Source organism: Abrus precatorius, unplaced genomic scaffold, assembly GCF_003935025.1.
Source record: "Abrus precatorius isolate BTA unplaced genomic scaffold, Abrus_2018 Scaffold7, whole genome shotgun sequence".
NCBI lineage: Eukaryota > Viridiplantae > Streptophyta > Magnoliopsida > Fabales > Fabaceae > Abrus > Abrus precatorius.
Window position 1 is genome coordinate 19,690,038 of NW_020874417.1, and position 27,579 is coordinate 19,717,616.

The 27,579-nt window shown below is 35.3% G+C and overlaps 1 protein-coding gene across 3 annotated transcripts; it reads left to right on the plus strand.

Annotated features, from left to right (window-relative positions):
* The first annotated feature begins 1,230 nt into the window (after window positions 1-1,230).
* LOC113872873 (shaggy-related protein kinase alpha-like) lies at window positions 1,231-8,293 on the plus strand. 3 transcript variants are annotated; one of them, XM_027510745.1, is made up of 13 exons: window positions 3,659-3,999; window positions 4,580-4,745; window positions 4,851-4,943; window positions 5,353-5,412; window positions 5,508-5,780; window positions 5,863-5,937; window positions 6,115-6,171; window positions 6,287-6,427; window positions 6,513-6,563; window positions 6,813-6,908; window positions 7,027-7,110; window positions 7,293-7,395; window positions 7,509-8,293. In XM_027510745.1, the coding sequence occupies exons 2-13, from the start codon at window positions 4,629-4,631 to the stop codon at window positions 7,589-7,591; spliced, it is 1,233 nt and encodes a 410-aa protein (XP_027366546.1). In that variant the 5' UTR covers window positions 3,659-3,999; window positions 4,580-4,628; the 3' UTR covers window positions 7,592-8,293. The 3 variants fall into 3 exon arrangements, with proteins under 3 accessions (XP_027366547.1, XP_027366546.1, XP_027366545.1); XM_027510746.1 differs by lacking the exons at window positions 3,659-3,999; window positions 4,580-4,745 and adding an exon at window positions 1,231-1,245 and having other exon boundaries at window positions 7,509-8,263; XM_027510744.1 differs by having other exon boundaries at window positions 3,838-3,999; window positions 7,293-8,086.
* The last annotated feature ends 19,286 nt before the right edge of the window (window positions 8,294-27,579 follow it).

Here is a 27,579-nt window from a genome sequence, read left to right on the forward strand (position 1 = left end):
AATGTAGAACTTGAGAGAGTCATTAGATAATTTTAATCATCTAATTAACACAAAAAATGTACTAATTAACAAAGACCCATGTCACAAAAAGCTAACTTGATAGTGCGTTCAAAGTCACCAACATGGTAGACGATATGAAGCAAGCGACGAAGATATGCTAAAGGGGGTTGTGGTGAGGTGAAGGGAGGAGCTAACAGGATGAAAGAAAAAAAAGTTAAGAGTACTTTTCTACAATTATGTAAAAATATGTTTAAGGACTTATTTGTAATTATATAATTTTAAATAATAAAAAATAAAAAATAAAATTACGTGGCATGTTATGTGGTGTCACGTAGGTGTGTTAAGCTGATACTTTGTCAGCCAAGCTCATCACTTAATAGAAGGGAGTTAACGACAGGGACTAAATCCTAATTTTTTAACTTTTTAGGAACTAAATTCTAACAAAAAAATTTATAAAAGATTTATCGCAAAATGCTCTATATTTATAGGGACCAAAAATATAATTAAGCCTTAAATTAATTATGAAATATTTATTATATTATTAAATTTTTTTTATAATTGCATGACGAGTGGAATTTTTTTGAACTTAAGGTATGACTTTTAAAGGAAACCAAAAAAAATTATCAAAATAAGAAGAGGGATAAGTTTTAAGATTTTACACAAGAAATTTTTTTGAGAAACTGGATCTTTCTCATAATCACGTTATATCTAGATTAATTTCATATTTTTTAAATTGATTCAAGTACTAGTCAATACATTGCATTGAATATATGTGATAATGAAGACATTGATTGCATGATTAGTGCATATCAATAACAAAGTAATACAATTGTTATTGAGTTATACGTCGATATTGTAATTGGTGAGTGTTCAACATTTGTCTCACAAATTTTAAACTAAAATTTATCAATGTCACTAGCTAATAATATCGACATGCATGGTGAATATACAAGTGTCAAGAGGTACACAAACTTTTATTAATTTATTTTTATTTAAATTATTTGTTATGAAAATACATATTTACTAAATTATTGCAATTTTAAAAAAGTGGACATGAAAATGAATATGAAGATAAGGATGTTGATAAAGGACAAATTTTATTAGACAATCCGTCAAATACTGACTTGGATGATTATTTTGATTCAAACCTTAAACTTACCACAACAAACTATTAGAGGTATTGTTAATGATTGAGATTTTATTAGGCATAAACTTATGTAAGTTTAGATGATGAATCTTGATAAGGTTTTAATGGAGATGATGACAAAATTCTTTTTTGGAATGTAAGTGCACACTACAAGTATATTAATAGGGAAAACCTTGATCAATAAATGGAAATAAAAGATTTAAATGAGTCAAAATCATGGGTTTAAGGAGATTCATTATATGTTGATTTGCTATTTGACTCTAAAGAATAAGTTAAAATGCTATGAAAATACATCAGAATTATTTTATGATTGAATCAAAACCAATAAAGTTGCATGTAAAGTATTTGAACCACAGGAATAGTTGTTTATAGAGAGTGAGAATTTTCATTGTTTAAAAGTTCAAATAAGTGAAATATATAGTGAGGTGGTATAAATATTCACTTATATAATGTTATTTTAAAATTTAATTACAATAATAATAAAATTAATTAATTATACTAACTTCTTAAAGATCACAAAAGTTGGGAAGAGGAAATGTTGCAATTGCAAGGAGATGTCAGTGACAGTAGCAGAGAGAACACTTACATTGATTGCAATGTATGATGACAGGAGCAACAACAATAGTTGCAAGAGCAACAATGATGGCAACAATAACAATGACATCAACAACAGTAGCGGCAACAACAATAGAGTAACAAATACAAAGAAAATAGATAAGGAAGAAAGGGATGAGAAGGGATAACTAACATTGTTATAGTTGACTGACATGACATGTAGCCTTTGTAAGTTTCATTTGTGTTAGGGATAAAACTTACAGATAATATACCATATCTCAAAATGGTCTCTAATCATTTAAATTTAATTTTTTTTAAAAATTCAGTTTTATCTCCAATATAAACAAAAAATTTAATAGAATTTTGATATATGTAAAATTTAATAGAAATTTAAAAGAAAAACACCTTCTAACATAGTCTCAATGAAATATTGATCTTTTAATAAATAGGATTAATAAAAGTTTAATTTAAAATTGATAAGAATAAATATAGATAGTGAGATTAAGTTTAATAATATTAAATAAAGAATTTATATTACAATATTTTAAAAAAAGAATATAAAAATAAACAGATTATAACTATTTTTATTAATTTATCTAATTTAGTTAAAATATATTACTAAAATAACTAAAGGAAATATCATTTAATGACATTATTTTCATCTCATAAATTTTTTTAAAAAAGTTATGTGTACATTTTATCATGTTTTAGAAACAAATTAGAGAATGACATTTAAAAAAATGTCATGATGTGTAAACTTGGTTTAAATTGTTCTTAATTCACCTTGGAACTGGTGCTGAATTCTTGCATGGCGAAGCATTCAATTTTGTGGAATGCAGAGCTAAGTCAATTAACTGAGTATGACTAAAAAATACTGAGGAAAATTAGTTGTTGATTGTAGGCGGAAAGACCTTTATCCATCAACAACATCATTAATTGATTATTTGACTATAACTCCGCCAATAAATGATCATCGTCAGACCCCTTCTATTTTCAGTTGGAAAATGGTGTTTGTACTAATCTCGATAAAAAGCAATTTATTAATGATGTTATATCTCAAGAATTAAAAAACTTATAATTTTAATAAATAAATTATACTAATTAATTTAATGGATTTTTTATTTTTAATAAAAGTATATCTGAATCAATTTATTAATTTTAGACCTAAAACTAAAGATGTTTAATTGTTGGACTTGGCTTCAAATTATAAATACAAGTCTAGCGCGGCGTAAGGATACCGTAGCATATTCTCAATCTCGCCTCTCTCAGGTCTCAAGTTGCCCCATATAATGAATGCCAATCGCCAATGCTTAAAAGTCACTATATCATTACTTCAAATCATGCAATCGTCAAAATGAATTTCAAACAATAAAAAGAAAATATATTATAACTTACAAAGTTGTGATTTTCGTTAAATAAGGAACAAAAATATAAATAACATTTAAGGTTTTGACGTTTTAAAGTTTATACGACTTAAAAACATGTTAATATTTTAATTTTATAAAGTACTATTATTTAAATTATTATTATACTATATATTTATTATATTAATTAATGTCTCACTTTTTATTATCTTTTAATGAACATATATGAATTATTAAGGAAAAATTATGAAAGTTTAATTATTTATTAATTTCATAAAATAAATATAAAAAATTAATAAATTTTTAAAAGAACTGAAAAAAAACTCAAGTCAAGTTATGGACACACTCGATAGCATATGATAAATTATTGAAGATCCTGTTTTGTGTTAGCCTTAACATGGAATACTTTAAACAGAGTTAAAATTCAAAGGCATAAAGAAATGAATAATATAGATTAAACTGTCAATTCATTTGTTAGCTGTCGTAATTTTTCACATGTCATATATATAATAATTATTTGGGGTGACGAAAATAAAAAGAAAAAGAAGAAGGTAGAACTCCGATGAAAGAAGGCGCCAAAAAACCACTTGCTACTGTGCCCAATAAACACTTGTTACCATTTTAATACAGCGAGTTTGAACTTTGAAGTTTGAACTTTGAACGGTCAAAAGCGAAGAGAACCAGACTACAGCACACTTCACCCATTTTTCTATTTTTTTATTTTCGATTTACTCGAAAATACACATATTTTAAAATATAAAAAAATTAGAATGGGTTTTCTTCTTTGACTGTCACCAGCGCATTATAGCACACCACACAAAAAAGCAGAGAACAACTGTTCCTCACACAAATCCAAACACGCCATGGATCTAACTTTCTCATCCTCCTAACCTTCGTTTTTGCAATCAGCCTCCTTCGTTTTCGTTCCAAACGGTAGATTTCCCTTTCTCTCCATTTCTTCTTTTGTATATTTTTTTATTCTAAATATTTATGGTTTTACGTCGTAGCATTTTGTTTTGTTTTTTCTGTCAGAATTTTGTTCTTCTTTTTTTCTCCGATGTGACTGATGTTTGTTTTTTTTTATGTGTCAAACTCGTTGCCTTCGTTAATTTCTTTTTTGTATATTCGGATCCAGTTGTTTCTCGTTCATTTTCGGGGATCTACCGTCTAGGTTTTGGTTAGGGATTTTTTTTTTCAAGTTTCTGTGTTGACGATGAGTTTTCCGTTGGATTTGTGGTGTTCAGTGGGGATTGATTGGATTATTGATATTACTTGTATATATATATTTTTCTCAAAATGGATGTTTATTTATGTGCCTAAATGGATTTGCTTTTATTTTTATTGCTTTAATTCATGTTTGCTGTATGTTAACGGTGCAGCTTTCCTATTCGGTTCAGTTTTCATGTCTGTTAACTCTATTTTTGGTTATGATTAATACTTGAAATTATTATTATTATTATTTTATTTCTTATTTTTTTATTTTTACTTATGATGGAATTATTCGTTCTGGTAGGTGAATGAGTGGTTTTTGAGCAGTTGAAAGAGAAGGGGATTCAGTGACGATGACATCGGTTGGTGTGGCACCAACCTCAGGTTTGAGAGAAGCTAGTGGCCATGGAGCAGCAGGTGTTGATAGATTGCCTGAGGAGATGAATGACATGAAAATTAGGGATGATAGAGTATGTCACCCCACTCTTAATTCTTAAATTTGTTTTTAAAAATTATTTTGTGTGGAGCTTATTTAGATTTCTGGTCCAGTTACTTACAGCTTGCTTCATTTGTAGGAAATGGAAGCCACAGTCGTTGATGGCAATGGAACGGAGACAGGACATATCATTGTGACTACGATTGGGGGTAGAAATGGTCAGCCGAAGCAGGTATACTTTCTACCTTCATTTTTCTACTATCAGTCATATATGTAGTTTGAAATAATTTAACCATTGCACCTTCTACCTTACTGTGCCTACCCCATGCTGCTTGGAATGCCACAAACAATCAATGCTTCAGATGCATATTATTATTTGTGTAAATTCTCCCCTTCCCCTTAGCTGCTGTAATCTTAAACATTGGTAACTGTGTTCAACATGTTTGTGTTGTGTCTTGTGATTGGCAAGTAAGATCACTTATTGGTTACTATTTGATGAAGCTCTATGAGATACTACTGGATAGGGTGATAATTTATTTCATTCAGTGTGGTTTTATTGTATTCTACATGTTCTCTTTAAATCTTCTATTCCAATTATTTTATCTTATTTTAATATATCTATATCGCTCCTAATATTTCAGACTATAAGCTATATGGCAGAACGTGTTGTAGGGCATGGATCATTTGGAGTTGTGTTCCAGGTAAAAAAATTTATCCAGTTGACTGGATGAGACATTACTTTTTTCAATATTGCAACATTTGTTGCCTTTATTTCTGATAATGTGCATGATTGTAGGCTAAATGCTTGGAAACTGGTGAAACTGTGGCTATCAAAAAGGTTCTTCAAGACAAAAGGTATAAGAACCGGGAGCTGCAAACAATGCGCCTTCTTGATCACCCGAATGTTGTCTCTTTGAAGCATTGTTTCTTTTCAACCACTGAGAAGGATGAACTATACCTTAATTTGGTACTTGAGTATGTTCCTGAAACAGTTCATCGTGTGATCAAACATTACAACAAGCTGAACCAAAGGATGCCACTGATATATGTCAAACTCTATACATACCAGGTATGCCTGCTGCTCTTCTTGACTTGTTTGTATTCAGTTTTTATCTCATTGAGGTTGTAACAAATTTTTTGACATATTGCAGATCTTTAGGGCATTATCATATATTCATCGTTGTATTGGAGTCTGCCATCGAGATATCAAGCCTCAAAATCTACTGGTATGCTCTGTATTTTATTTCTTGTAAATCGTTGATAATTTTTCTGTTTTTGTTCTAGTTTTATTGCTCCATTGTGATGATTGTGTTTAGGGTGACTAAAGGATAGAAACCAGCTAATTCAAACGCTGGTGTGTGAATGTTCAGTAGATATTGCTGACTAAATGGTTTTCTATGCAGGTCAATCCACATACTCACCAGGTTAAATTATGTGACTTTGGAAGTGCAAAAGTCTTGGTATGCTACATATTTCTGTGCATTTTTACGTCTTCATCCTTTAATCATTCATGCTTGATTTTTGTTCGGCTAGATAGTTTTACTTTTCCTTATTTGGTCTGATGACCTTTGACAGGTAAAAGGCGAACCAAATATATCGTACATTTGTTCTAGGTATTATAGAGCACCTGAGCTTATATTTGGAGCTACTGAATATACTACAGCTATTGACATTTGGTCTGTTGGTTGTGTTCTAGCTGAGCTGCTGCTTGGACAGGTTGGTGGCTGTTGATGTATTTTTTTTTTTTGAAAAAATTTTGGCTTTAGTATATTCAATTAAAATTTGTATTTTCTTTTTACAGCCTTTGTTCCCTGGTGAGAGTGGAGTTGATCAGCTTGTTGAGATCATAAAGGTAGTCTTTTTGACATATAACTTCTGTCATTGTTGTAATATTTTCCTCATTTGTATTGCATCCCTTTGAGTGAGCTTGAGATGTACTTGGATATTCTATTAACTAACTTGTATCAACATTGTGTAACACATGCTGAACTGTTGATCTTGTACTTTGCTTTCACCTTTTTAAGCTTGATAAGTGAGCTTTTTTGTTGCAGTGCACTGTCTATAACATTGTAAATGAACCATTTGTTGTTTGTTTTGATAGGTTCTGGGCACTCCAACAAGGGAAGAGATTAAATGCATGAACCCTAATTATACAGAATTTAAATTCCCACAGATTAAAGCACATCCATGGCACAAGGTAGTTCAAAGATTAAAGCACATCCCTGCTTTATTCTTAAGCTCATCATACTGATGTATTTAAAAATTCTTATTGAGCTGACTATAATAAGATATATTCGTTGTTATTCTTGTACTAGATCTTCCATAAGCGCATGCCTCCAGAGGCTGTTGATTTGGTATCAAGACTACTACAATACTCCCCTAACCTGCGGTGCACAGCTGTGAGTATATGACTTCTTGTCAGACCTAAGAAAAAAGATAATAATAGTGCTTCGTTGTGTGTCATATAATGCTCTTGGAAGTTTGTGATTGACAGTTAAATGGTTTCTAATCAAATTATTCAATGGGTATTTGTCATCCTGTAAGTATGCATATATAATGTGTTTTTGGTTTGTGGCTGCAGTTAGATGCGTTGACACATCCTTTCTTTGATGAGCTTCGTGACCCAAATACTCGCTTGCCAAATGGTCGTTTTCTTCCACCACTATTTAATTTCAAATCTCACGGTATGTTGATTTTGGAAATGGCTAGTGTTTTATGTTACAATGCTCGTCTTATGTTTTCGTTGTTAATAGTTCTGCCTGACTCTTCTGATGTTATTGGTGCCTGCATATACCAGAACTGAAGGGAGTCCCAGCTGAGATTTTGGTGAAATTGGTTCCAGAGCATGCAAGGAAGCAATGTCCGTTTCTTGGCTTGTGATATGTCGTGAAATGTAACAAATCTGCCAGTGTTGTTTCCATATGAGAATGCTACGCATTCGTTCAATTCGATATATTTGTTCGTATCTTTGTTGTAATCGGTTGCCTTGTAAAAGCAGATTTAGAGATACATGCTACTACTCATTATTACCCAACCCTCGATGGGTATGCAGAATACCCTGTTTCCTGTATCACAGCAGATTGTAACAAGCAATAGAAGACACGTCTGCAATTATCTAAATGTTGTATTTGTTGAGACAATGATGGGTGGTTGGCTTAATTTAGTTAATGGTGGTTGGAAGTTGTAATGGCCTTGTCTGTCGGCATGTTAATTTTTCACGCTGTCGGTAATATCTGGTGAAAGGACATGGGACCAAGTCTCGGTGCTTGTCTGTAATAGATAACTGGGTTGAGAAATACTAGTATTAAACTACTCCATAAATGGAAGTGATCGTTGTTAGTGTAATAAAAACAGGTCAGGAAGGTTTGTTCTGTTTCTCTTTTTTTTTTTTTTTCTAAAATATCATGGTTGTGATGTCTGAGAGGACTTGGGTCAACACTGTTGAAAAACTTGTATAGGCAAGCACGACTCTTTGTTATGGTACAAGGGTTATCCGGGGAAGTAGGTCAAGGTAATTGTCATTTCTACTGACATAAGAAAATGAGTTAGCACAGTGAACAGACTAAAATGTTTTGCCGTTGGATGATATTTGCTACGGGTTTTACCTTTTTTACTTCCTTTTTTTAAGAAAATTGTTTTGATTCGCCTCCTAGAGTATATAAATTAATGATAAAATTTATAGTACACGTATTATTGAGGAGCAAACAATGCTCTCTCTAAACGTATTTATGTATTATTATTTAACGATCCTCTAATTTAAAAATTAATCTTTCTAACTTTTCTGTAACTGTTTGGGATAAGAAAAAATTTTTAAGTTAAAAAAACATGATGAAGGAAGCTACATTTTGATAAAATTTTAAGGGTCAGGAAGGAGCTTAAAAATAGGTCTAAACTTAAGAAGTATTGGAAAGTTGGTGAAGACCTTTTTGTTTCATAACAAAAAGGAAACATTTAGAGATATTTTAGAGGTTTTTGTCACTTCATTAATTTTTCTCTAAAACTGATGGCCTTTTCGAGGAGTTTTGAGAGATTTTCAAGTCCCTGATACTCAAAATTGCTCGAAAAACAGGAAATGGTCAGAAAATATTCTAAGTTCACAAAACTGATGACCTTTTTGAGGAGTTTTGAGGAGTTTCCAAGTTCCTGACTCCCAAAATTGCTCGAAAAACAGGAAGCGATCAGTGATGGAACGAATTTCGCTACTCATTATGCACAAAGATTGTCGTTAATCCTCATCAAGTATGCAAAGAAATAAATGCAGTACTAGGGTGTTGTCCTAGGTCGTCTCCAAGGAATTTTTAGTTGGGAACATACATTGAACAAGTGTAAATATAGAATTTAAAACAAGTAAATTGGAGGGAGGTTTGTCAATTTCCAGATTTTAATCAAGAGCAAAATGTAAACTAGTGAAATTCAATCAATTAAGGAGAGTAATCCCTAGTCAATCAATGAGTTCTATCCCTATTCTTTCAAATGATTCAATAATCCCCTATTTTTCCCTTGAATTAAGTTAATCTATCAAGCATAAATTAACTTTAGCATCCCAATTAAAATTAAGCATCTTAATGGGCTCCAATCTCTATCCCTAAGATTAAGCAATCTCAAAGATTAATCAAAATTAAGCAATTTTGGATTAGAATTTCGTTTAGGTAATTTAGGGTTTATTAAGCAATGTTCCCCTCATGTAAATTTCATTTCATTCAGAGATTGGGGTTAATAAATCCAAGGAAAGAAAGAGTAATATTGCCATTAAACCTAAGAATTCAAGAACCATATGAGTTGACTAGGAATTACAAGAGAATTTAGCGCTCTATATGGATGGGCTTCACAAATAAAAGAAAGAAATACAGAAACGTAAGCAACATTAATGTAAACTCAATGAGAATCAAAGGAAAATTGGAAATCAAAACCTATAATGGACTCCTGGCTGTCCCCCAAGGCTCCAAAGCTCTGGAAAGAAAATGTCCTAATTTGGCAAAGAGAATCAAAGAAAAATAAAATGTTCAAGTCCCCGTACCCTAATTCCTAAAATCTATTTATAGTGGAGGACATGTCAGCAAAGTGTCCACATTTGCCTTTGAAAGTGTCCACTTTGGCCCTTGAAAGTGTCCACACGCATATTTACGTAAGCTTGCCAATTCTCTGGAGTTGCCACTTTTCATGCTGAAAGTAGCTACTTTGGATGCACGTAGCCACTATGAAAGGCAATAGTGACCACGTGCAAATTGCTTCCAAAAGTGGCATCCTGGAGCTGTCTGGAGTTGCTACTATGAAGGTTGAAAGTAGCTACTTTGAAACTTTTAATGCCCAAACTTGCTCTAGTTGCTACTTTTGCTCCTGAAAGTGGCTACTTTGGGGGCAACTTTCGTCTAAGGGCAAAGATTTCTCAAAATTAACTTGGGGACTCTGCAAAATTATCAAGATAATTAAAATTGCAATCTATATCTATGTAATTAAATGCAAATTAACCAAAAATTAATAAACCTATGATATTTACTCAAAATGTGATTCTGTATTATTTGCACTATCTAAATCCATTTTTTTCCATCAAGTAGCACCAAAAAGGCAAGTAAAAATATAATAAAAAGTGGATTCATCAGTCAGGAAATATTCTAAGTCCACAAACCTGGTTGAGCTCCAGATTCCCTCCAGAATTGCTAGAAAAATAGGAATGAGTAAAGAAAATATTCTAAGTCCACGAGATCAAGACAAGCTCTCAAAACCCTAGAATTAGTCGAAAAGAGAAGGCAAGGAGAAATTATTCTTAGGCTATAAACTAAATGAGCCTCCTAAGACCCTCCCAGAACAACTCGAAAGATGAAAAATTGACTTGAAAGGTTAAGTTCAAAAGCAGTTATTAGCAGTTACCAACATTGGGCAAAGGTTCAACTATGCAAAGAAAAGATCGTGGGTGATAACGGTTACCAGCAGTTATCGACAGCACGATCACAAGCAATCGTGGATAATGAACATAACAGTTGAAGGCAGTTACTAAGAAGTGCCTGCAAAAGGAGGAGAACGGTGGTGATCTTCCTGCCTATAAATACCCCAAAGTGTCATTTTACGGAAGACGACTTTTTGCACCCTGACACCGCACCTAAAACTCTACACGCTGAAACCCTGCACTGCGCCAGACACTAGCTACAAGGAGACTCACGGTGGCCGCTGTCCGCTGTTGTGAGGAGTCGCACGTTTACATTCATGTACCTTTACATTCCTGCATATTTACCTTTCTACATTTTAATTCCAGCTTGTTGCTTATTTCGTTTCTGCAATTTGCTTTTTATTTAGCACATTTCTATAAAAGACATCTACTTTTGATTAAATTCTGTTTCACTATTAGTTGCTATTTCTGTTTAATCCTGTGCTTTATAACGTCAATCCTACTGTTACGTTAACAACACACTTAAAAGAACCCAAAGAGGATCTAATCCAGTCCCCAGATTGCTCTTGGATTATTTGTTTACAAATATTCACTTTTCACCGTAAACAAATTGGCACGCTCGGTGGGACTATATTTAGTGTGTTTTTGAATAATTGATTGATTGCTTTGTTGCATGATATTATGTAACGGACATTGTATTATGGCTAATAGAGGAAGAAATAGTGATTGTAGTTATGGGAATGGCAATTCTAGAAGTGACGGTAGTGATACCAACCCAGATAATGTAAGTGGCGGTGCTAACATTGCCGCACAACCCACATCAACGATGACGTTACCTACGCCATCATCTCTTGTAGTTAGCCAATTTATGGCTACTATGCCAACCAATCCCAGCATAAATCTTGGCCCAAGGCCAAGGCTGGGTGATCATCCATTTGGCTTACCTCCTGTGTGTATGCCGCCTATCTTTGGAGTACCAACCTACTCCAACCTTGTGGTGACAACCGTGTCATCCCAGAGTCACACCATTCCACCGGGAATGGGTGTACTTCATACCATTCCACCGGGAATGGGTACGATTGGTGGAGTACATGGAACGCAATTTGCATTTAGAGATTTGAGCGGGGATTCACTTCCTGCTAGCTCATTTTCGAATGTTGCCTTACATTCCATGAGGCAACAAATGGATGAAAGCAATCACGAGATGGTCAATATGCTGACCCATCAGATGACCACTGTGTTGAATCCCATAGTGGAAATGACTAATACCAGCTATCAAGTTTTGGCTGAACAAATACGTCAAATTGCTGACGTTTTTGGGGCACCTCAAGTTCCTATAAGGCAAGGGCAAAATGTTGCCCAAACGCCTAATCAAAATGCCACAGATCTTGGTCAAAATGGTCAAGTTTTCGAGCAAAATGGTCCAAATTTTGGACCAAATCTTCCGAGACAAAATGAGGGAAATTTCCAGGTGCACCAACCCCCAGGTTTTGCTCGAAATCAAAATGCTCCAGTTGAGCAGATTGGTCGAAATTTTGATCAAAACCTTCTAAGACAAAATGAGGGTGATTTCCAGGCAAATCAACCCTTTATTATTGCTCGAAATCAAAATGCTGACGAAATACTCGAGCAAGTTAGGAAAAATAATGTAGGGGGCATCAAATTCAATATCCAAATAACCTGAATCCTCAAAATATTGCCAATGTAGTTGAACAAGTGTTGAATCAACATGGGTTCGACGTAGGGTATGCTAATACACCCTACTTTGTCTCGACATTCTCTGAGACAATTTTGCAGGCTGAACTGCCTCGGGGCTGGAAAGTCCCAAAATTCACTAAATTTGCTGGAGATTCCGGTGAATCCACAGTAGAACATATAGCTAGATATGTCATAGAATGTGGAGATTTAGCTCGAAATGAAGATTTAAAGTTGAAATACTTTCCTAGTTCTTTGACTAAAGGGGCCTTTACTTGGTTCACAACCTTACCCCCGAATTCAATTCATAATTGGAATCAACTAGAAAGAAGGTTTCATGAACAGTTCTTTCGTGGTGAAGCGAAAGTTAGCTTAATGGATTTAGTCAATATAGAAAGAATGCATAATGAATCCATTGATGATTATCTAAGTAGATTTTGACAAATGAGGTCGAGATGTTTTACTCAAATTCTAGAATATGAGTTAGTCCAAATGGTTGTAGGTGGATTAGAATACTCCATTAGAAAGAAATTGATTAATCAGCAGCTAAGAGATATGTCGCAATTAGCGACAAAAGTAAGGCAAATTGAGCAACTTAAGGCTGAAAAATCTGTTCCTAGGAGAATAGAGAAATTTCCTCGAAAAGACAAAGTGGCTTACATAGGTCTCGCTGAGGGAGAAATAGGAAGTGAGAATGATCTCGACGAAAAAGACGTCGATTTAGGGGTCAACGAGGTGAATGTAGCTGAATTAAAACCAGGACCCCCTTATGTTTGCCAATCTTTAAAACCACTCAAAATTAAAGACAAAACTCGGCCTAATAAAAATTATGCCTTTGATGTCTCTAAAGCTGATCATATCTTTTTATATTTTATTGAAAGATGGGCAAATTGTATTATCTGATGATCACAAGATCCCTACTTTAGAACAAAGAAGGGGTCGAAAATATTGCAAGTTCCATCATGTTTATGGTCATTGGACTAACAATTGTGTTCGTTTCAGGGATCTGATTCAAGATGCTATTAAGGAAGGAAGACTGAAATTTAAGCAAAAACCCAAGATGCCGATGAAAATTGATTTAGATCTTATGCAAGTTGACGCCAACTTTGTGGAACCTATCGACATACTGATGGTCGATGTTGCTGAAAAGAAAAAAGGAACGGTCGATCAAGCTGTGGAAGAGTTAGAGGAAAAGGCTCTTTGAATGACACTTTGGAAGTCTTCAAAAAAGAAGAAGCTGAAATCTTCCCGAGGGCAGGAGATTCGCTAGTGGATTTTCTAACTCGGAAGAAAGAAGCTGACTGTGAAGTCATGCTATGCCCAAGGTGCAACGTCGTATTCGACAAAATGGCGGCCAAAGCCTTTGAACAATCTGAGATGAAGAAACACTATCAAGTGACCACTAACCAAGTGATCACTAAAAATAAAGGTGTTTAAACTCAAAATGCGTCGATCACCATACGTGATCCCCGAATGGCTCAAAACAGGACCTTCATCCCTGCCCAGAACATTCCGAGCAACACATGGGTTCGGAACGTGTTGCACCCATCACTAACCGAAATTGCAAATGGTCAAAATAGGAGGACCGTCACATACAACGGTTATGCCACAACAGGTTTCCTCACAACCTAAGCTTTTCACTAGTCCATTAGGGAGCCATTTTCACTCGAAAAAGCCTTATTATAAGGCCCCTATGACTAAAACTCAGTGGAGAAGGGCCCAACGAATCAGGAAAGCTGAACATGAAGCACAAGCCTTGGCTCAAGATCAAGCTTAAGTCCAGGCACAAACTCAAGCTCGAATTCAAGCCCAAATTTGAGCTCGAAATCAAGTCCAACCAACTTAGGGAAATGCCGCCAGAAATATGCGATGTACCCCGGTTAGGATCGAAGTGACTCAAGAGAGAGCACCAGCAGTGCAAAAGGATTTGAAGATGAAGAGCCCAGAGATAGAGTACGATGCAGATGATGAATTGATCAGCGACGTATTCGAATTAGGCTTCGAGGATGATCTCGAGGATATACTTGGGGTTGTATCCATGCTGCCTGCTGAATACGCCGAAGGAATCGGCGAAGGGGATGAAGAAGATTTTTATGCTGATGACGAGCCCGACAATAACCCATGGGGTTACTGTTATTTGGGCAGAGGATGGTTCACTTGCCAAATCGTCGGCTACTTTCAAGAAGCCGACATGAGAAATGAAGAGTCATATGAAGCCGCTATACATTGCGGCTCGAATTGACGAGAAATTTTGAGTGAACAAAGTCCTCGTAGATTTGGGGCAGCTATCAATATTATGCCCAATTTTTTACTGAAAAAGATTGGGAAATCCAAAAAGGATTTGCTCCCCCACAACTTGGTACTGACAGACTATGAAGGGAAATCTTCAAGTTCAAAGGGGGCTTTAATCGTCAACTTAAGGGTTGGATCTGTTTCTCGAGCAACCATTTTCGTGGTAGTAACGCCAAAGCAAGCTACAACTTACTGCTCGGGAGAGAATGGATTCATGGAGTTGGGGCAGTACCTTCGTCGCTACACCAAAAGTTATGTCTTTGGAACAACGATGGAGTCTTAGAATATGTTGACGGAGATCAGGGCTATTTTAAGGCTGAAGTTCATGTAAGCAGCCTTGATAGCAAAACGTTCGACAAGTCTTTTGCTAACATCACGTCACTTCGCATAGAAGATGTAGGCGGCCCTCATTTTGGCCGAAATCCTCACCTACCAAATGCTCGCAAAATTCGACACCAGATCCGCCTGGATCCTTCGATAGGTTTTTACGGCTTCCAAGAACTAGTGGAGGCCGAGGAGAGTGAAGATGAAGAACCTTGAAAAGAGCCTTTTGGCTCGAATTTCGGCTTACGTAGCCGAAAATAAAATAAAGACGGCTCTTGAAGCCGTAAACACTTCGGAAGCCGATCAATCTAGTTCGGCCAAAAAATCACAAAAAATTAAAGAAATCTCAACTCATAAAGCCGCAGACCCAATCCAATACCATGCAAATATCAACATGGTCGAAAGTTCGGCTTATCTAGCTGAAAGAAGAGAAGCGGCCGAAGGATGGGAAGCCGATCCACCATATTTGGCCATTAAAACAAGTTGGACTTATCTCGCCAAACAGAGGAACGCCATACTCGAAACATGTGGGGTCCAATGAGATTCGGTACTAGAGACTGTAGGCAATGAAGTTTGACTCGATTGCATTTATGATGACGCACCGATTGGCTTCAAGAAAGATTCAACTCGAAAAGGTCCAAAAATGGAGGCACAAGATCTCTTAGAAGAAGTAAACCTTGGGGATAAGAAGGAGCCGAGGTTGACATTTATTAGCAAATTGGTCGATGAAGAAGTAAAAGACCAATTAATTAAGCTACTAAGGGAATTCAAGGATTGCTTTACCTGAGATTATGACCAGATGCTCGGCCTTTTGAGGGAACTAGTCGAACATCAACTCCCAATTCGACCAGAAAAGAGGCCAGTAAAGCAACCACCTAGGAGATTTGCGCCAGAGATTTTGCAAAAATTAAGGAAGAGATCGAAAGGCTCCTTAGAGCCAAATTCATTCGAACGGCCAGGTATGTTGATTGGATCTCGAACATAGTTCCTGTGATTAAGAAAAATGGATCTCTTAGAGTTTGCATTGATTTCTGAAATCTTAATACTGCTACACCAAAAGACGAATACCCTATGCCAATAGCCGATATGCTAGTTAATTTGGCAGCAGATAATGAAATCCTTAGTCTTTTAGATGGGTATTCAGGGTATAATCAAATTTTTATTGCTGAAGAGGATATATCAAAAACAGCTTTTCGATGCCCTGGGGCTTTAGGAACTTATGAATGGGTAGTAATGCCATTCGGATTAAAAAATGTTGGAGCCACATATCAGAGGGCAATGAACACTATTTTTCATGACATAATAGGCGAATTTATGCAAGTCTATATTGATGATATTGTTGTGAAATCTAAGTGTAAAAATGATCATGTTAGTCATCTTTGACAAGCATTTGAAAGAATGCGAAAATATGGCTTGAAGATGAATCCTCTAAAATGTGCTTTTGGTGTCACTGCAGGGCAGTTTCTTGGCTTTATAGTTCACTAGAAAGGAATTGAAATCGACAAGAATAAGGCCAAAGCAATATCTGAGACACAAGCACCTTCGACTAAAAAACAGCTGCAATCGTTGTTGGGGAAGATAAATTTTCTATGAAGATTCATTTCCAACCTTTTTGGCAAGGTTAAAATCTTCTCACCCCTATTGAAGTTAAAGAAAGAAGAAGAGTTTCGATGGGAAGCGGAGCATCAAACCGTGTTCGAGGAGATTAAGCGGTATTTGACAAAACCACCAGTAATGGTTCCATCAACGATGAGATTTCCTTTGAAGTTGTACATTTCGGCATCAAACGAGACTATCAGGAGCATGCTAGCTCAAGAAGATGAAAATGGTGTCGAAAGAGCTGTTTATTATCTTAGTCGAATGTTAATAGGAGCAGAATCTCGATATAGTCCAATCGAGAAATTATGTTTGTGTCTGTATTTTTCTTGTGAGAAATTGAAATATTATATTAGGTCTTTTGATGTACATGTTTATTCACATCATGATATAATAAAATATTTCTTGTCGAAACCTATTCTTCATGGTAGAGTTGGAAAATGGGCGTTAGCTCTAACAGAGTATTCCCTAATTTATAAACCATTAAAATCTATAAAAGGCTAAGTTGTTGCTGATTTCTTTGTTGATCATTCAATTCCAATTAAAGAAGTTGATTTTATAAATTTAAAGCCATGGAAATTATACTTTGATGGTTCAAGCCACAAAAATGGAATAGGAATCGAAATACTAATAATCTCTCCCGACGAAATACCCACTAAATTACTCTTTGAGATAAAATCAGCTTGTTCAAACAATGAGGCTGAATACGAAGCTTTAGTAGCTGGACTTGAAATACTGTTCAATTGTGGGGCGAGAAATGTAATCATTCGAGGAGATTCTGAGTTAGTAATAAAACAACTAACCAAAGAATATAAATGTTTACGTAGAAACTTCATCGAATATTGGGTAAAAGCGAACAAGTTGTTGCAAAAATTTGACGAAGTCATTCTAGAACATATTCCTCGAAACAAAAACCAAGAGGCCAATGAGTTAGCCCAAATTGCCTCGAAATATAGAATTTCGAGTGAAAACCTCGCAAAATTAACAGAGATAAGGGAGAAGTTAGGATCAACAAACCTTGAGATCCTAAACATCAATGACTTAACTGACCAAGATTGGAGGAAATCCCTAGTCAATTATCTCAAGGATCCCAACATCCCAACTGATCGAAGAACAAAATTTTGAGCAGTTAATTATATAATTTTGGTTGATGAATTGTATAAAAAGGGTGTTGATGGAACTTTACTTCGATGTCTCAGCGAAAATGAGGCTTATATTGCCTTAGCAAAAATCCACGAAGGTATTGGTGGAGCTCATCAAGCTGGAGAAAGAATGAAATGGATGCTACTTTAAGAAGGGTTGTATTGGCCCTCGATGGTTAAAGATTGCTTTGAATATGCAAAATCTTGTGAAGAATGTCAAAAGCATGGTAATATTCAACACGTTCCAGCCTCAGAATTACATTCAATAATTAAGCCATCGCCTTTTCGAGACTGGGCTTTAGACTTGATTGGTCAAATCCATCCTCCTTCGACAAAAGGCCAAAAATACACCATTGTAGCTGTCGACTATTTTACAAAGTGGACTGGGCTTTAGACTTGATTACTCAAAGTGATGTTGTTAATTTTATCGACAAAATCATCGATTCAGTATACCAGAAACATTGACGACAGATCAAGGAACTATTTTTGTAGGTCAAAAAGTAACTTAATATACAGAGTCCTTGAATATAAAAATGATAACTTCAACCCCATATTATGCCCAGGCCAATGGTCAAGTAGAGGCAGTAAATAAAATTTTGATCAAACTGATTAAAAAGTATATTGGATCAAAGCCAAGAAACTGGCATGAAACCTTAAGTCAAGTATTGTGGGCGTATAGGTATTCCCTAAAAGAGGCCACAGGGACAACTCCATTTTGACTTGTTTATTGCCATAAAGTCGTTTTACCTATTGAGGTGAATCTACAATCAGTTAGATTACAACGGCAGTTCGAGCTACCAAGTGAAGATTATTGGGCCTTAATGTTCGATGAATTAAATGCTTTAGATGAAATTCGTTTAAGGGCCTTAGAGAAAATGATTCAACAAAAAGAAAGAATTTTGAAGTCATATAACAAAAAGGTACAAGGCAAGTTTTTTAATGCTGGTGAATTAGTGTGGAAAGTAATTTTACCTTTCGACAAAAAATCAAGAAAACTTGGAAAATGGTACCCAATTGGGAAGGCCCCTTCGAGATTGAAAATGTGTTTTCAAATAACACGTATTCAATTCGAGAACTTGGAACTAATAGTCGAATCATGTCAATTAACGGTAAGTACTTAAAACCATACAAACCAGAAATACATGAAATTAAAATGACTTGATCAGGGCAAGTAAAAAATAATAAAATTCGAGCAATAAAAGGCAAAATGAATCAACTATATTTGAAATAGAATTTGAGCATTTACAGAAGTCCTAACTATTGAAAAATCAAAGATAAATACAGAAAGTCAAAAAGGAGGCTTTGAGTGCATTTCAGTATAAACGGCCCTCAAATTCTGATATCTGCTTTCGAGAGCCGTACATTGTGCATCCAAGCTCGAAATATCCTCCACAGCTCTAGCCCTCTCAATAGTTAGGGTCTTCACACTTGCTATGAAATTTTGCCGCTTCTTCTCGCAAGCTGCACCAGCCCTTTTCAACGTTTTTGCCTCTTTTCGAGCTCTTTCGAGTTGCTTCTCTAGATCAGCAATCCTAGCCTCGACTTCTTTCATCTTAATATCAGCATTAGTAGTCGACTCCTTCAGTTTGACTAGTCTAGATCGAGCTTCTCTTAATTTATCAAAAGCTGAGTCCTGAACTGCTTGAGCTTGATCTTTTCGAGATCCGACTATAGTAATTTGGTCGATAATGGCCAGAGAATCGATAAAAAGAGACTTGAAACGCTGGAGCCCTTCAGGGAATGAAGAAATTTGAGCCTTTAATGAAGAGAGCAGTCCTTTGATCCTAGCAACCAAATCCTTGTCAGTTGGAAGGTTCTTCATCATCAGTGCATCAAAGACCAAAGATCTCAGCTCTTCGAGTAGTTTTTCAGTTGATTCAGTGGGCTTGGAGACTTCTGAGTGTGACCCGGAGGGAGTGTGAGACGAAGAAGAAAATGTGAAAGTACTAGCCAAAATTTTATCGATGGCCCCCTCTGGATCTTCCTCCACCATAGCGTTAAAATCATCCAAGTTCATTTCAGAGTTAATGGATGGTTTTGGTGGTGCAACTTTGATGTTGGGAGTACCTTCGATAGAAATTTGGGGATTTTCAGGGATTGGATTCTCCTCTTCAGCAAGATTCTCCTCAACTTCATGCAGAGGCCCCTCCTCTTCGGACTGATATGTGACAACATCAACCTCGGGAGAACCTAGAGGCGGTGTTTGTCGAGATATAAGAGGTACCTAGAAAAAAGAAGTTAGAAAATTCACAATTACAAAGACAAATTTCGAGTAAAAGGGCGCCTTACCTCAGAGGCTTGCTCTGTTTGAGCCTGGTCTTCAGAACTCGAGCTAGAAGAACTCGAAGAAGCATCTGAAGAAGAACTGAAAGATCTAGAACTCGAGGAAGAAGCCGCCTCTACAGTTTTGCGCACTTTTTGGGCAGAGGCTTCAGGATCTTTCCTCGAGATTTTTTTAGACTCCTCAGGGATTGGAGTCAAACATTTTTTAGGGTCTTTTCGGACCCTAGGAGGAGAATTGACACTTGGAGTGTCACTAATCGAAACCTGTCAAAAAGAAAAGGTTCAAGTATTGCTCAGAAAATAGAATTTTACTCGAAAAAAAAAACACAAAATTTACCTCCACTGATAGAGCTGAAGGTTGGTCAGGTATTGACTGTATAGGAGTTGAAACCGCCATTTCGACAGAAGTTTTGGATTTGGCAGGATTCTTGGCCTTAATAGTCTTAACCTGTAAAAAGATGGATAATTTCACAAGTAAAAAACATTTCGAGAAAAGCCAAGTGAAATTAAGCCCAAAACAGACGCTTACCTTAGACACCCCAGAGGCAGCTTGGGGTGTAGATGAAGAACCCTTTTTGAGGGTTGTTGAAGAAGAACCTTTTCGAGAAGATTTCTGTTTTTTCTTAGGAGGCTCATCCTCTTCCCAATCCTCTTGGTCATATTGACCAACAAAAGGTTCCGTTGGAAGAGCTGCAAAAAAGTGTTTGAGAAGTTAAAAAATCTAATGAAAATACAAAAGGTATTTCGAGAAGAAAGCAGGGTAAACCTTACCATCTTTAAACATTGTAAGGATTCTCACATCTCGAATATCAAGGTGAAGATGGTAAGGATAAGATTTAAAAGAAAATCTCGAAGCTGTTATTTTACTTCGAGGAGGGGATAATTCGTTCAAAAAAGTCAAAGGTAAATCGACCCATTTAGGTGAAATTATGGGCAAGGCCAGAGTAAAATTACAGTTTGGCAAAGGTGGAAAATTTGGTCAAATTTTTTTTGAAAAGAATATCTTCTATGAACTGGTCAAAAGGATGAAAAGCCTTATATTTAGTTACTCTTTCTTTTGTTTTCTCTCTTAAAGAAAGGGCAGCTTCAAAAATGGTTTGAGATATTCTTTGTGGTAAGTAAAGAACTTTAAAAAATCGCTCAAGAGACTGAATTTATCGAATGTGCATACCTCTCGTCTTGGCCTTTGGATCCCCTTTTTGAAACACAGAAAAAGCAGAAGTCATCTTCTGGTTGCACGCTTTGACATAAATTTTGTGATGATTATAGTAATTGGACCACTAACTCTGGAAAGCATGGGTACAATAAAGCGATGGCTCGAATTCAAAAGATGAAATCTCAGGCCTATGTTTGCGGAAAAAGCTTATGGCCTCATTTAGATCTTCAATGCTATTTCGAGCATTTTCTAAGACTCCACGGTTGGACTCATCCAACATAAACGCAGGTACTAATTGGCTAAGGCCAAATTGTCGAGCTACAAGGTTTGGTTGATAAGTAACCACCTAATAAGGCCTCGGGGTGAAACTACAAAAAAGAAGCTGACATGAAAGAAATTGTCTCCATGTCATTAAAACCTTAGATTGGGCACTCAGAGTTCTCGAAGGAAAAGGGCGTTTAAACCAAACTGGCCCTATTTTTCGAGCAGAAAAAGGGGCAAGTTGAGGAGTGAAAGATTAAAGAGATAAGAAAAAGTTGAAATATTGCCTAAAAGCATTACAATATTATTTTTTGGGTACATTTGTAGTAAAAAAAGTTAAACGAAAACCCTCAATCTCTTGAGAGATATTGGGTGGTTCAGAGCTTTGTAATTTCTCTTCGAAAATAGCATTCAGCCAGAGCTGAATCAGCCAAAAGGGCCCACTAATGACTGAAGAAAAATCATTAGATCTAAATGAAGCTACTGCTTCATTTAAGTTCTCATACAAGTTCCCTAAGATAAGCTTCCCAAGGCATATCGAAGACTCTTCGTGCAGTAATTGGGCCAAAGTGAGCAGTGTCTTTGGCACTTGAAGAGATCTCGAACAAAAAACATAGGCAGAAAGCCAAAGCATTAAAAAAGCAACGTGCTCTTCATCAGTAACAGGACCATCTCGATTCATATTCAAGGTTATGAAGAGTTGATAAGAAAGTTTTTGGAAATTAGGGGTCACATCAGGATTTTTTGGATGAGAATTTGGTTGAAATGAAGGACCAGTTGATCTAAGCTCAAGAATGGCTGCAACATCGAAAAGAGTTGGGGTAATCATACCACAAGGCACATGGAAAGAGCTACTCGATCCCAGAAGTAAAGAGAACTCATGATAATAGGAAAGTTGTAAGATAGATTGTACCTAGACAATTGGATGACATCATAAATTCCTATAGCCCTCTAGCTATCTTGTTTTTCACTCTCAACTCTATCTAACCAACGCAAATACAAGTCTTTGGTTACAGGAGGCATTGTTTGGAATATTTTTTGGGCATTCTCGAGAGAATCCAAGTTGTATTTTGAAGAAAATGCCAAGATGCCATCAGTAGAAGGAAACTCGATAGATTTTGGGGTAAGAAAGGACCTAAAAATGCATGAGATTTCGAGCCTAATGAAAAGGGAATAAGTACCTGGGATTTCCAAATAGCCAACTTCTCCTCCTCAAGAGGTGGCTCAGGAAGGTAGCTTGAATGATCCAAAGGCACGAGTTCAGCATTGGAGAAGGCAGAAGGAACCTTAGACTTGGAAACCATTTTGACGAGAAATAGGGAAGAGGGGAAAGAACTGGAAGAGATCTTGACACAAAAGGGCGGAAGAGAGAGAACAGAGCTCTAGAGAGGAGAGTAAAAATGAAAGCGTAAAAAAAATGAGAAGGTAACTCCACCTTTTATATTGGTCTCTCAACTTCGTGCAAGGCCCATACAAGAGCTCAAGTCCAGAGTATTTTGGCACTTAGTGGGAAGATGAAGAGATAGTGGGGTGCCTTTTCGATCAAAAAAGGCTTTAAATCCCCAACAGAACGGAGCACGTCTCAGTAATGGGACATTTTCGGTAACTGCCAGGCAGTACCTGCATTTAATGCGCCGACTTGGAGCAACGTGGCCAACATAAAGCAGGTAAGTGGCAGAGGCGCCATAAGAAATGGCGGGAAAATTAGAAAATGAAAACTTTCCAATTAAATATCAAAATAAAAAAATAAAAAATATTAAAATATCATAAACCTGAGATGTTAATATTTTGGGGGGCATCTGTTTGGGATAAGGAAAATTTTTTAAGTTAAAAACCATGTTGAAGGAAGCTATATTTCGATAAAATTTTAAGGGTCAGAAAGGAGCTTAAAAATAGGTCTAAACTTAAGAAGTATTGGAATGTTGGCCAAGACTTTTTTGTTTCATAACAAAAAGGACACATTTCGAGCTATTTTAGAGGTTTTTGTCACTTCATTGATTTTCCTCTAAAACTACTGAAAAAATAGAACTGACAAGAAAATATTTTAAGTCCACAAAACTGATGGCCTTTTCGAGGAGTTTTGAGAAGTTTCCAAGTCCCTGACACTTAAAACTACTCGAAAAACAAGAAATGGTAAGAAAATATTATAAGTCCACAAAACTGATGGCCTTTTCGAGGAGTTTTCATGGATTTCCAAGTCCCTGATACCCAAAACTGCTCGAAAAACAGGAAATGGTCAGAAAATATTCTAAGTCCACAAAACTGATGACCTTTTCGAGGAGCTTTGAGGAGTTTCCAAATCTCTGACTCCCAAAATTGCTTGAAAAACAGGAAGTGGTCAGGAAATATTCTAAGTCCACAAACCTGGTTGAGCTCTAGATTCCCTCCAGAATTGCTAGAAAAATAGGAATGAGTAAAGAAAATATTCTAAGTCTACGAGATCAAGACAAGCTCTCAAAACCCCAGAATTAGTCGAAAAGAGAAGACAAGGAGAAATTATTCTAAGGCCATAAACTAGATGAGCCTCCTAAGACCCTCCCAGAACAACTTGAAAGATGAAAAATTGACTTGAAAGGTTAAGTTCAAAAGTAGTTATTAGCAGTTACCAACATTGGGCAAAGGTTCAACTATGTAAAGAAAAGATCGTGGGTGATAACGGTTACCAGTAGTTATCGACAGCACGATCACAAGCAATCGTGGATAATGGACATAACAGTTGAAGGCAGTTACTAAGAAGTGCCCGCAAAAGGAGGAGAACAGTGGTGATCTTCCTGCCTATAAATACCCCAAAGTGTCATTTTACGAAGGATGACTTTTTGCACCCTGACACTGCACCTAAAACTCTACACGCTGACACCAGCTACAAGGAGACTCACGGTGGCCGCTGTCCGCTGTTGTGAGGAGTCGTACGTTTACATTCATGCACCTTTACATTCCTGCACATTTACCTTTCTACATTTTAATTTCAGCTTGTTGCTTATTTCGTTTCTGCAATTTGCTTTCTATTTAGCACATTTCTTTAAAAGACATCTACTTTTGATTAAATTCTGTTTCACTATTAGTTGCTATTTTTGTTTAATCCTCTGCTTTATAACGTCAATCCTACTGTTACGTTAACAACATACTTAAAAGAACCTAAAGAGGATCTAATCCAGTCTCCAGATTGCTATTGGATTATTTGTTTACAAATATTCATTTTTCATCGTAAACAGTGACAAAAAAATATTAAAATTTTTTTTACAAGAAAACTAAATTATAAATTAATTAAATTAATAATATTACATCACAACATGCAAGGAATTTCTAAGGAATATCTGATACTCCTCGAAAGTGTAGCGAGCAAACACCAATTAATTTCCACGAGGCACTTCACATTGTGAGAAATTCCTTGACAATATTTTATTCAATGGTCAATTTGGTGGTTTCTGTGGCCGGATTCTTGGCGTACAAGGATGACCGCTTCATCGTGATTTTTTTTTTCTCCATCTAACTCTTATAAATTTGGGTCTTCATCTTGAAAATGAAATAATCCCTATGCATATTCTTTTCATGCAATCACATGTTTTTCTTATTTTGTAATGTTTGTTTTGAGTTTTTATATCAAATTAAATTAATATTTTTTTCTCTTCGTTTATTTATTCAATTAACGGAGACATTTTAACTTTTCTTAATTCTTTTAATTGAAACTTAAATACAATTTATTATGAAATATATATATATATATATATATTTAATTACAAAAATATAATTTTATTTTTACTCTATTTCTTATTCTTAAAAGTTTGTATAGGATAGATTTCAATATTTTAATTATCAGAGAAAGAAGAAGTTCTGGAGAAAAAAGGGAAAATATTTATTTTAAATATACTTTTTAATTTAATACCTTTTGAAATAAAAAAGTATAAATAATAAATTATAGACTTTTTCTTCATTTAAAAATAAAAAATATTCCCTCTAATTATTTTTAGAAGTCAAGCAACCCCAGGTTAAAAAAAGTGTTTGTTACCATGTTTGAAAAGAACATCTTATACTTTTTTTTAAAATTGATAATTATAATTATTTTAATATCTTAAAAACTAAAAAATTTCTTTAAAGATAAATTATCAACTCTTACTATTTAATATAACATTAATTATTCTACGTGCGTGTGGAAAAACAATCTCACATGTAATACCCTCCTAATATTTAAAGCATAGCACAAATTACCTAAAAAAAACTAGCATAAAAAAGAGTTAAGGAAATAAATAAGAAAAGAGGGAGCTTGTGAATTTTTAACCAAAATAATATAAAAAAAAAATAAAAATACTGAAATAGACCTGTCCCAAAAATATTTACGAAAGTAGACCCATTTACTGTTTACGTACAGAATTCGACTCCCCGAAAGCCGAATTCTGGTCAGTAGAGCTGTGGCGAAAAAAATCGACTTCTGAGAGCGGTTAAATACGAACCGCTCTCCAAAAAGACTTCTGAGAGCGGTTCAATAAGAATCGCTCTCCAAAGTCGACTTATGAGAGCGGTTAAATAAGAACCGCTCTCCAAAAAGACTTCTAAGAGCGGTTATATACGAACCGCTCTCAGAATTCGACTTTGGAGAGCGGTTCTTGTTTAACCGCTCTTAGAAGTCGTTTTTGGAGAGCGGTTCTAGTTTAACCGCTCTTAGAAGTCGTTTTGGGAGAGCGGTTCTAATTTAACCGCTTTCAGAAGTCGCCTTTCTCGCCACCCATTTAACGACCAGAATTCGGCTTTCGGGTAGTCGAATTCTATACGTCTACTTTGGTAATATGATAATATTATTTTGAATAATTTTTTTTTTATTTATCTCAATCACCCATTTTAATATTTATTTACCTAACTAATAATATTTTTCTCAACATGTTTTTATTTATTTAATTAATATATATATTAATATAAAAGTTATTAATAAATTAAATAATAAAATTATATTTAATGAAAATAAAATATTAAATTTTTTAAAAATTAATAAATTAGTTTGTAAAATGATATTAATAAAAATAAAATAATTTGATTTATGATAATATCTTTGTTTTTTAATTTATTGTATGCAAAATTAATTAAATGAAATCATTAAGATTATTTTTGTTAGATAATATGAAATGAATTTATAGATAAAAAATTAAATAAAAGAAGATAAACAGCAACTAAATGAAACTTTCATAATTAAAATAAAATGAAACAGACATGGAAATAGAAAAGAAAATACAAAATACACATTTAATTGGTTAAAAATTAAAAAAGATCTTCTATTGCATATTTTTTCTCTCCATGATGGTCAATATACTTACTGTCATGCCTTATGAAGGAGTCACGTTCACCTCATCATCAGCTAAATTGGTACATCTAAAGAGAGGAGTGACTCTACAAAGGCTCAAGAAAATCATCCACACAAAATTCAACTGAGACGAAAATGAAAGGGTGACAACCATACATTTTTGCTACCCAATTAGACTTGGCCCAGGAGTTAGTAACTACACATGTGTTGAGTTAAATGATGATGAAGACGTTGAAGCACTGTTCAACATCCACGATTCAAATCAACTTCAATCAGGTATAGAATTATATGTTACATTTGCTACAAACGAAACACAGCCACCACAACTTTTGCCTTCATCTTCACCTTACCAAACTTACGAAACCATAAATCCATCTTTTTCAACATATGATATGAATTCCGACCTTCGGTCCTACACACAACTTTTAACTGGTCAATTCATGGACCTTAATGAAATACCCTCACAACCATTTGAGCAAACCCAACCCTCTCAGCCTCTTGAAGAAACTCCCATTGAAGAACATGCTGTTGTGGGTCTCCCAAACGAAGTATTTGATCCTTTCAGCGAGGACGAAGATGAAATCCTATCTCAACAGCAGGATGATGAAGAAGACTCCCTCCCACTTCCAAATATTCCACCATCACAACCATTACCATTATACAACATACCTCCACATTTTTTAGACTTTTCCAGTCAAATACAAGAACATGACTCTGAGTTTGGCCATGTACTTGAACGTGAAATGGTAGTGTATCCACCTGGAACACTATTTGTTGGCCAGCGCTTCCTAACAAAAGAACAAGTGCAAGATGCCATAAATAGATTTCACATTGTCAATCATTGCACTTACAAGGTGAAGATGTCAAGCACAACTAGGCTTGTCGTGGAATGCGTTCACAACGACTGTTCTTGGAGATGTCGTGCAATATTGCGCACCAAAGAGC